Source organism: Kryptolebias marmoratus, linkage group LG22, assembly GCF_001649575.2.
Source record: "Kryptolebias marmoratus isolate JLee-2015 linkage group LG22, ASM164957v2, whole genome shotgun sequence".
Taxonomy (NCBI): Eukaryota; Metazoa; Chordata; class Actinopteri; order Cyprinodontiformes; family Rivulidae; genus Kryptolebias; species Kryptolebias marmoratus.
The window spans coordinates 17,821,081-17,832,575 of NC_051451.1; the positions used below are offsets into that span (position 1 = coordinate 17,821,081).

At 36.8% G+C, this 11,495-nt stretch overlaps 1 protein-coding gene across 1 annotated transcript in view; it reads left to right on the forward strand.

Moving 5' to 3' along the window:
- The first annotated feature begins 3,205 nt into the window (after window positions 1–3,205).
- Window positions 3,206–11,495, forward strand: part of LOC108242251 (coiled-coil domain-containing protein 6) — an 18,192-nt gene continuing 9,902 nt past the window's right edge. The window contains exons 1-6 of the mRNA XM_017426994.3: window positions 3,206–3,488; window positions 5,069–5,218; window positions 7,577–7,705; window positions 8,279–8,382; window positions 9,091–9,251; window positions 10,863–11,019. Coding sequence (XP_017282483.2) covers window positions 3,234–3,488; window positions 5,069–5,218; window positions 7,577–7,705; window positions 8,279–8,382; window positions 9,091–9,251; window positions 10,863–11,019 — 956 coding nt within the window. The 5' untranslated portion in view covers window positions 3,206–3,233. The remainder of the gene's footprint in view (window positions 3,489–5,068; window positions 5,219–7,576; window positions 7,706–8,278; window positions 8,383–9,090; window positions 9,252–10,862; window positions 11,020–11,495) is intronic.

Genomic DNA, 11,495 nt, shown 5'->3' on the forward strand with positions numbered 1-11,495 from the left:
TGATTTTAATAGAGGAAATTTCCAGAAAAATTTCTGTTCCCAAAGTGGGAATTGAAATAATCCTGAAAAAAAACAGCCTTTCAGAGTTACTCATATTTTCATGCATGCTGGTCACATTATTTTACGTACAATTTTTACAAGTTTGCAAACACCGTATTCGAGTGACAAACTAAACCCTTTATCTCTGTACACGTTTAGCCCTGACATTTGTCACCAGTTTTATATTCTTAACTGAAAAAAAAAGGGACGCCATTAATTCATTTTTATGCTGGGGGTTAAGATGGAAAAACGAATATCTATAGCTTCTTGAGGATGTGATGTTTTGTCTGTCTGTGTAAAAACTGGAAGTCAGCTTCTGCTAAGGATGAGTGATCTGAATGTAAATGCTTGTAGGCTGGCTCTCTGGACAACTGTACGTGTACTGTGTGTATTGGCTGTAAGGTGTAGGCATCTTCACACTGTTTGTAATCGTTTTAGCAGTGTGTCACTTGGGTTTTCTAATGGCTGCTGTGGTATTATAAGGAAAATTGGGGCATTTTTCTTTGAATTTTTTTTTGTTTTGTTTTGTTTTTTTGAAGAAGTACTTCCTTAATTTAAAATCTACTCACATTAAGGTCACATAAAGACATTGTTTGATTGTAGCTCTAAATAGCATAATGTATGACGAAACACTGGATGGTCAAAACCAATAATTTAAGCATTAAATAAATTGTGTTTAACTCTGAAACTGTGTGATCTCTTTTAGGCTTGAGGATCTGTATATGCAGTGTCAAATAGAATTGTTTTTACTAGCTCACTGAGAAGATTTTACTACACATTAGGGTTTATCTTTGTATTGGTTTTCCTTAGAGTCCCATGTAGTTCAGGTATGGTGTTTTACTGATGCAACGGCTCTGTACGCTGGTGCCTACGCTGTGGACATGAAACTATGTAAACTTTTTTTTTTTGGCTGTTTCCAGGTGGGTAAAGTGGGGTTAAAATGAAGTAAAGTAGGGTTCAAAATTATATCCCCTTCTACTACTATGTCAATCTAAGGGGAGAGGATATTTTGATATGGTTGAAACCTCAATTTTTGTCAATTTTGTTTATGTGTTTTCACCTAAGCAGATTTTTTTATGTACAATTCTTACTAACAGAGTGAAGCCATTGAAATGTAACTATTCTAGCACTTTGGTTATTCAAAGTCTTTTAGAGGCTATATAGCAGCAACAAAGCCACCACAACTGTTTCGGACGTCTTTAAAAAAAAAAAAAAATCAACTAAAAATGAAAAAAAAAAAAGATGAAAAGAAAGAAAAGCAAATAAAAATGCAATGATTTTGCAGTACAGTTGTTTCTGTTCTCTTCCTTCTGTCCAATATATATATATATATATATATATATATATATATATATATATATATATATATATATATATATATATNTAATGATGTGCAGAGGCCCCATAAGAAATGTTGCTTTTCATCCTGAATCATGAGTTTCTTCTCCAACTAAGCATTCATTTGCAAAAATTTCACAATGCCTCCTAACTATTGTCATTAGATTGATTTTCAAGAGTGTTGGCATTGCTGACAATTTAGTGGTTATGAACATACAGATATACATTTGCACAGACAGACACAAATTGATGTGAATTTTGATATACTTGTGCTATTCCTTTTATATCCTTTAGGTTTCTGTTGCTGTGAAGGGAGATTTATTGGACTATTTGGATTTACAAGTAGTCCAAAAAACTCAAATTGGTGTTTCTGCACCCATTTCTTTTTTTTTCTCTCTATTTTTAGTTGAAGGCAGAACGCTTGTAATTTTTGGTTTAAGGTTAAGACTTCAAAGACCCAAAAAGAACTATAGTGATATAAAACAGGTGCAGCTCAACTACTATTTTGATCAAAGTTAGGCACAAAAAATAGCAACTATGTGAGAAACAACTTTCCCAAAATACAGTAGGCTTTGGAAGTACTGAATAGGCCAAGCAATGACCTTTTTTGGGACAATTGTTCCATTATAAACCAGCACAGTTTGGATTTCATTATTTTTGCACTGACAATGTTTAAGAATCTTGTGTTCCAGATTTAATTGGCCTTCATGCATTTCAAGTCTTCGCTTGATTTTGTGACGATCTGTTGAAGAGCCCAGCCTTAGTATTCATGAAGTTGTACTACTGGAGGCATCCTGGTGGAGGCGCTATGTCAACAAACTGGAGCAAGGTCACACAACGTACCTTTTTTTGCTGTATGGCAAGTAAATTTGTCATATATTAGGCAAACGCTTCAAAGCAGACATCTAGTTTCAGTTTTTCCTTGTCAAAATGTCAACAACTGAGGTATCTGAAAGGCAGTTTTCTTCTAGTGTTCTTTTCAGACGTCTACCATCATTGTTTACTATATATATATATATATATATATATATATATATATATATATATATATATATATGGCTGAAATGACAACACCCAATGTTTGAGATATCTGAAACTCTCCCATATGTATGCAATACACTCCTTGCAAGTGTAGATAAATACATATAAGACCCATACCAATTCAGTTTTCACACTTCAGAAAAGAGCAATAAGAATTTTGTACAGAACTAGTAAGACAAAAAATAATATTAGAATTGTCAAATAGGTACTTAGTACAGCCCGAGTTATGTAAAAAGCAAACAATCAACTTTTATTTGCAGAAACTGTTTGAAAAAGGATCGTGTATGAATAGCTATAGAGGAAAATTTATGTTCAAAAATTGTTTTGTTAATCCTCGTTTGAAAAATTTTTTTTGATTGTTTTTTTTCTTTTATGTTAGTAAATAAATGAATTGATGAATTGCAAGTAATGTATCAGCCCAGGTTCAGCCTTCACCTTTTCTTGTGCGGGAATGTATATGTAATATTTTGGATTCAAGTGTTCTACGGCTGTTTTAAGTTTAAATAAACAGATAAAAAAAAAACATTTGAATATTTTAAAACAAAAAAATATACATACTATTTGCAGTACACGTCAAGTGTGGCCATTGATTTTAAAAATGAAAACTTAAACCTTAGTTGTGGGTACTTTAACATTTTTCATACTTATAATGTTGTTTTAGATATCTTATTAGTAAATATGACATTTTGAGTAGAAGGCGTGTTTTTATTGAAACGTGCGTTTTCATTATATTATACAACGGCCTGCCGTACAGTGCGTGCTCCTCTCAGAGTAAACGCTGCTGCAGCTGCCGTCCTCTTCCCTACTCCACAACCATGGCGGACAGCGCGAGCGAGAGCGACACTGACGGAGCGGGGAGCAGCTCAGCCACCCCAATGTCGTCCTCCGCCTCCAATTCTGGGAAACCGAGCATAGTCATCTCACAGTTTCGCCTGGAAGAGCTGACGAACCGCCTTGCGTCGCTGCAGCAGGAGAATAAAGTTCTGAAGATTGAGCTGGAGACGTTTAAACTAAAGTGCAAAGCCCTGCAGGAGGAGAATCGGGACCTCCGCAAAGCTAGCGTCACCATTGTGAGTAACGTAGCGAGCTAGCTAGCTTCATGCTAATATCGCCATGCTACTAAATATACTGGGTTTGTCAGTAAGTTAGCTCCGGTTAGTGCGTACTCTTTAGCGGTAAATAATCAGCGCTAACACGCCACCTGTATTTGATCACACCTCTCGTTGCTTTGCTCGCTTTGCTGTCGTTGGGATATGTTGCTGAATTAGCCATCGTTTCCCAGGTGGTGGGGCAATGATGGGCAGCTAGTTCGCTTTGTTTTGCTTAGCGTTGCTAACGCTAGCCGAGCCGTTAAGAGGCGTCGGTAGTTACGCACACACATGCCTGCACGCAAGTTTATGTTACGGTGTTTATTTGCCGTTCGGTCGCCTCATTACTCTGTGTTGCATACATTGTCACCACATTACGACCCCCGAGTGTTACGGTGACCGGGTGGGAAGAGAAATAGCAACACGTTGGCATGAGGGAACGCCTCATGTTTCTTCATCATGCTTAGTTAATCAACCCCAGCTTTCATAAAACTGTAACCGATCAGTCGGATAGATGGGTCGTTACAACTTTTTTTTAATGCAGGCCAAACTTGGTATTGAAAAGAGTTTATTGCTGTGACAAGCAGTGTGTTTTACATTTAATATATATATATAGTTAGCGAAAATTATTATTTAGCTACCTTGAGTTTAACCTTTTAGCAGTCAATATCTGTTTTTGAGCAACTGAACATATATTCAGAGTAAGGTAGTATGAGAAGTTAGCCCATCTCTTAAACATGAACAACTTTTTCCATTTACTAAAAACTGGGAACATTTTTTTCCTTATACAAGATGTTAATGCTGTGCTGATGAAGACCTGAAACCTGTGAATCAGAGCATATATTTATATAAATAAACCTGGTGACAGTTGTAGATGTAAAAGTCTAGCAACAAAATGCAGATTTAGTGTAACGCTTTGTACCTTTCCTTCAAAAATAGCCTGCCAGCTAGCTTGGAAGTCTGAGCTTTTGAATTTAGCGAAGGTCTTTAATTTTGAAATGACAAATTTGTCTCAATCTCATATAGCACTGGGAGGCCACCTTCCCTGCACCTTGTTCTCAGTCTGTAAAATTTGTGAAGCAACTATTGTGTTTTTAATATTGCTTTTTCTTCTTTAAAAAAATAAAAAAAAAAGGAAAGACAGCAACAACCTGCCATTCTCATATTTTCCTAAACACGACTTAGCCTTGAGGTCAGTAAAGAATGCAGCCTGGGGAATGAGGCTTGCAAGGGCAGTCATATCATCACACTGTAATGCTAGCTGCTGTAGCTGTCCCGACACATTTTTCAAATGGCCCCCATGTTTCACTCTTCCCTTCGTCATAAGTCAGCCGCTACTGCAATATCTCTTGACTCATTTGGGAAAATTATGCTTCCTCTTTGGCTCGCCCCCACTACACTGCAGCAAACTCTAATTGGTGCATATATGGCTATACCCGTTGGTTTGTTGTTCCAGTTTAATCAGGGTAAAGATCGAAGCGGCCTGCTGTGCCAGGACGTAAGAGAAATGTACTTGAGTGATGTTTCTTCTGGCAATATCCCCATGTGTTTGTGTCTCACAGCAAGCGAGAGCGGAGCAGGAGGAGGAATTTATCAGCAACACCTTGTTCAAGAAGATCCAGGCTCTTCAGAAGGAGAAGGAGACCTTGGCAGTCAACTATGAGAAGGAGGAGGAATTTCTCACTAATGAATTGTCAAGGAAACTTATGCAAGTGAGTGGCATTGGAGAACAGCTCAAGCCTTTGTCCTGTTTCAAGACTACTCATTTTAAAAACATGTGAAAATGTGGTCACGTTTTCTTAATTTCTTACCTTTGCTCAGTTTTAAGGAAAGAATTTTTGCAGGTTTTCAGCGTGCCTTTGGCTCGGTGTGTGTGCGCTGCCCATAAACGACTGTGATGTAGTTGATATCTTATCAGCTGCATGATACTTGCTCGGAGTCCAGAAATCCTTAAGACCATTTCACTGCAGCTGTTAGCGGCTCTAAATCATTCTCAAATTATGTTCCTCATTGTTGTGGTTATTTGGTGCTATCCGTTGCCCACATTTTGTTTTTGCAGCGACAGACACGCTTGCATCATGTTGTGCTTTCGCTGGTTAGTTATAGGCAGCGGCTTGATATTTAAAGTCAGAATCTGGAATGGGCGCATATAGATGTCTCTGCAGACACTGCAAATATACTAGTTTAAAACTTTATTGGTATCTTTAGCTTCTCAGTACATGAGACAGGCTCGTATATGCCTGTTACCCCAAAGACTTGCTTTTGACAAAGACACAGCTGCGATGATGGATTGAGATTTAAGCAAGTGTGCGATTTAACGGCGTGTAAATGCTTCGTTGCTGAAGTGTTTTTGTAGGACGAGTATTACTCGTTGTCCTTCATCATTACTTTCAGTGAGACAATTAAGTCATCTAAATTTAAATAACCAAACCATACAAGAGCTTGCACCATGTTTTGAATCAGTGGCCCCACTTTCAGTGCACTAAATGATGTGCTGTCATTTCAGAGTAATTTGTTTTCTTTTCAGATATCGTTTATTACGCCAATATAAGTTTGCCATCTTGGAGATGAAGCGGGAAATATAATGAATGAAAATTGCCCACAGACGGTTAGCTATTAGATTAATACATCTTTTAGGTCCTGTTGACAAGTGCTGACACTAGTTTGATGCTCTGCATGAAGAATTTAATTCGGTAAACAGGTAATAAAATTCTGTTTTAAGGGTTGTTGCAGCTGCAGCACTGTGGTGCTTGCTTTTGGTGTATTTTGTCCTTTTTATTTTAAAACTTTCTATCATACATATGTATTATTTGTCATGAAAAATTACTGTGAAAAAGGTGAAAGATGGGATGATTGAAGCGTTATGTCAGACTAGGGTCTTTTTGATGAAAGGTAGCAGTTGCGTCACTGTATACCAGAAATGCATTAATGCAAGATGCTAAATAGCCTTTTGACATCTTTTTGTGGTCCAGTTTGGTCTGGTCTCAGACCAAATTGATCTCAAAATGGTGATTTTACAGTTGCAGGTTGTTGGAGTGACACTGACTGGTTGGAACACAGCCTCGGTGTTGACATTGTCTGCTAGAAGTGCTGAAAATGTAAATGAGAATATAATGCATCTGCAACCCGTTCGACGAGACCTAACAGAATAATTCTATTTTGACAGTCTAAGATGGAGTAAAACAAGGTCATTTACCTGTCTGACCCTTGATGAGCCAGCAGACGGCCATTATCAGCTTCATTAAAAGACGGTGGAGTTCAAACCTTTCCTGTGTGATAAGAAACTCATCGAAGAGTAAAACGGTTGCTTTGAAGCACACTGTATTTGACGTTACTTTAAAGTTAGGAGAATGTGCATGCCTTGGTTTATAGCAAAACAAAAATGCTATTTTCACAATTAGACCATGATCGTTTGTGGAAATGCATGTTCTCAAGCCTAAACCTTTAGTGTGTGTTAAAATAAAAATGCTGCTCTGGGTGTGTCAAAACTGAGCAGAAATTCCTTTGTTTGGATGAATGTGGCCGTAAGTACTGGCCACAGTAATTAACTGTTTCTGCTTTTCCTATTGACAGCGAAGGTTATTTTTCTATCAAAAATGTTCCAGTGAATTAAATCGCATAACTTTTTCCTTCGTAAGTAATTCGAATAGAGAACAGAATAAATACTTGATCACAAAGATGTCCCGTTTTCAACTCGGTGCTGAGCCACACCCTTTTTTTCTTTTCGTGAGCTGCCAAAAGTACTTTGGTTGCCAAGTTATTATGTTTTTCTGGGATGTTTAACCCTAAAGTCAGTAAAACTGTCTGGTGGTGTGAATGTATTTTCAATGTTTATGGTAAACTTGAATATTTGAAACCAGTGGGTTTGTTCAAAATGAGTATTTTATTTATTTTCATATATAATATAAACAAAAGACAATGTACATTTTTTTTTATCTTGTTGTTTTCTGGCTTATCTTCAGTATTCCCTGCGCTTTGATTTCTGTCCTTTATTTTTTAATCTGTTTCACTCACCGCTGTCTTTCATTTGTTCATTTACTTTTTTTTTTTTAATTTTTCTCCTGACCTAGCTCCAACATGAGAAGGCAGAGCTGGAGCAGCACTTGGAGCAAGAGCAGGAGTTCCAGGTTAACAAGCTTATGAAAAAGATCAAGAAAATGGAGAATGAGACCATCTCAAAGCAGCTAACCCTGGAACAGGTGGGTTTTGGTTGTGGCAGATTGCTGCGTCTAGTTAGTACAACTCGATCCTGAACACGTCTCAGAGCTCAGTTACTGTTGTCATGTAATATAGCAGAATTATCCAACGCTTAATTTCCCCCCTCTGAATGTTACTTAGGGAAGAAATACTTTTTATGTGTCTGCAGTTAGATCAAACTCTGCTGTGACTAAATGTTCCTGAAAATATGTTACTGTTTACTTATTAAAATGTGTCCGATTGGCACATTCACAATGCCACTGTGCATTTAAATCGGGAACAAAAGACACATTAATCGCAAATGACTCAATTTTGACAAACCAAAACCAGCTCATTTTACATCAGCTGAACATAAATTAAACTTTACCCACAGTCATTGTGCAAGTTTTTTTTTTTTTTTCTTAGAACTGTGATACAGCCATGGCTCTAAGAAACGAAAACTTATCAGAATAAAAGCCTAGGCTTTGACGTACAGGGTTTTTTTTTTGTGTGAATTCTTGATAACGTCAAGGATTTTTCTTTTTACTCTGAACATCGTTCTGTTTTTTGTTTCTTTTTTTTTTTTTTTTTTTCAGTTGAGGAGGGAGAAGATTGACCTTGAGAACACATTAGAGCAAGAACAAGAAGCCCTGGTCAACAGACTGTGGAAACGAATGGACAAACTGGAGGCTGAAAAAAGGTATGGAATGACAACACTGCCCAACTTTTTTATGTCTTAGATGTGCATAAATTAAGTATTCAGACTAAAGACATTTTTATCAAGAGGAACATTTGTATAAATAACCTTGAAAATAGCAACCATAAGGTTTTTTGTATTATTATTCCTAATAAGCATTTATGAAATGGCTCATTCTTCAATCTGATTAAAGCTGATGGTAATGTCTTGACAGTGTTTATTCTAATAATGTTTGAGTAAATTGGAAAAAAAAGAAACATTTTGCAGCACTTTACTTTTTAATTGTAAGAGTAACAGTCATTTTGAATAAGAAATACCACCTTTGTTTCTTTTACTTGTTTTTGTGTTTGATAGATAAGCTCAAATTAAAGTGCTACGGTAGTCTGCCAGTAAAAACAAGTTAATTGTTCAGTATGAAACACCGAGGTCACTTTACTGGAAGATAAGCAACATTTAAAACTGTTTTTATTAGGAATATAAGGATTGTTTTCATGACTACAGCAAAAGACTTGAATTATGCAACTTATTGTTTATTTCAAATCAAAACTGGAGCGAATAACTTTAAATGTTTTTCTTTCAAAATGGTATTTGTTTCTTTTGTCTGTCCTCCTCCTGTTTGTAAAAGCTTTGTAATCTTATGGAGGTTATTGTTAAAAGCCTGTTATTTCAGCTAATGGATAACAAGGTTATTTGGTTGGTTTTCACAACTAGAATCCTTCAAGAGAAGTTGGATCAGCCCGTATCAGCTCCTCCCTCCCCCAGAGATGTTTCCATGGAGATAGACTCACCAGAGAACATGATGCGACATATCCGCTTCCTGAAGAATGAGGTGGAGAGGCTCAAGAAAAGCCTGCGTACCACCGAGCTGCAGCGTAAGTCTTCACTCATCTGTACGCATGATCCTGGGGGTGTGGGTTTCAGAGAGGAAGGTGGCCTTATAAGCTTGATTTGGTTGTGACTGGTAAAACTGATGCTCAAATAAGCAATGGTAGAGAAATCATTTTACCCATTTTACTTTAAAGACCAGTCGGAACTGGATACCCGCCTGCCTTACACCAACTTTGTGACCTCTTTGTTCTTCACTGGTCCCATTTCACCTGAAGTGGGTTAAGAAGGAAAACAACTTTACATGGTGTCAGCAGTAATTCTCAAAAATAAAAATAAAAAACAAGCTCAGATTAGTCTGAAACTGCAGTTTTGTCCTTCTCTTTTTTAAAAGAATAGATGTTCTGTCCCAACATCATATAACTGCATTACTAAAAGAAGAAATTATAGTGTTGTTGTATATATTAAAGGAGAAGAAAATCTAATAATAAAGTAAAACAGGAAACACGTCTGCATACATCCTTGTTGTAGCAAAGGTGAAAAAGCAAAACAGGTGTGTGCATATCTAATATTTGCATAGAGTAAATCCAGCAGCTTACTTTCTGCAGGATAGTTGACAAAGTATAGTTGGAAGTGTAGCCTTGCAACAGTTGAGTTAATAAAGCCACATGCAGTGTTGGTAAAAAGGCTAAAAACTCTGCGAACAATTGTTTGTTTGTGTGTGTGTGTGGCCTCAATATCTTTTTTGTTAGTTAGCATCAGTAAAGCTTCACTGAAAGTGATCCAGTAGATTATGTGTTTTTTGCATCATTGGTATAATTGTGATAAAAGAATACTTTCCAAGTCGTAATTGAATTGAATCATATTCATCCACTTTGCCAATTAAAGAAACACCTGTCACAAAATATCTTGATTTAGTAAACCTCCACTTTAACTGCAAATTAAACAATCTTCTCAAACTTATTCACTTCCTATAATATAGTGACTTATTCAACTTTGGAAAAATATGTTGTAATGAGAAAATGTGGACACCATAAGATTGTATTTATACTGAGATGGTATAGGCCGGTGGTGTCCAATCCTGGTCCTTGATAGCCACTATAATGCATGTTTTAGATGTTTCTGTATTCTCTAGCAGGTCTTCCAGTTCTGGAGAAGCCTGTTAATCACTCATTCATTCAAATCAGGTGTGTCACAGCAGAGAAACATCTAAAACATGCAGGATGGTGGCCCTCAGGGGCCATGATTTGACACAACTGGTATAAACAGTTTTAACAAGAGCAACTTAACATCTCAGCAGTTTTAATAAACTTAAAAATGTCCCTGAACCAAAGGAGTTCATACAACTGTATGTAACAAAGAAATGTTACTAATTGATGCACAATTAGTGTTACTTAATACATTGTCTGTGTAATTTATCGCCACTAGAGGGAGACAAAGTTCAACTTTTACCACATGGTTTGAGAAGCAGCATCAGTAAATACTGTGATTTAAAGAAGCAATAATGTATTACACAAACTGTTTAGTAGAAAACATTATTATAAACGTTTTTTTAACAAGTGTGGCAAGTTTTATTTTACAAAATAATGCAGGGGTTTTTGTCATTTTGATGTAATATGATGTAAAAAAAATTTGTGTGTGTGTGTTTTATACTGTAGACACAGAGAAGCGCGCCCAGTACATAGAAGAGGAGCGACAGATGAGGGAGGAGAACATTCGGTTGCAGAGAAAGCTTCAGAGAGAAATGGAGCGCAGGGAGGCCCTGTGCAGACAGCTGTCAGAGAGTGAATCCAGTCTGGAGATGGATGATGAGAGGTAAAACATAAATTGCACTTAGAGATTAGCATTGTGACCCCAATGATACCCCAAAACAGGGTACAAAATTATATGCATCAGGTGAAATCAGTGGGTCACAGACAGTATTTGGTAAATGGCTCAACATGTGTATTCAACTCTTATACAGAAAGGCATTTTACTCCATTTGACTGTATACTGCTCATATCGCCAGTTGATTACATGGGGCTTGAACCAGGAACAAAAACGTGAGAAATTTAAAAAAAAAAACATCATGCATTTACAGTGGTGTGAAAAAGTGTTTGCCCCCTTCCTCATTTCCTGTTTTTTTGCATGTTTGTTACACTTAAGTGTTTCGGAACATCAAACCAATTTAAACAATAGTCAAGGACAACACAAGTAAACACAAAATGCAATTTGTAAATGAAGGCGTTTATTATTAAAGGAGAAAAAAAATCCAAACCATCATGGCCCTGTGTGAAAAAGTGATTGCCCCC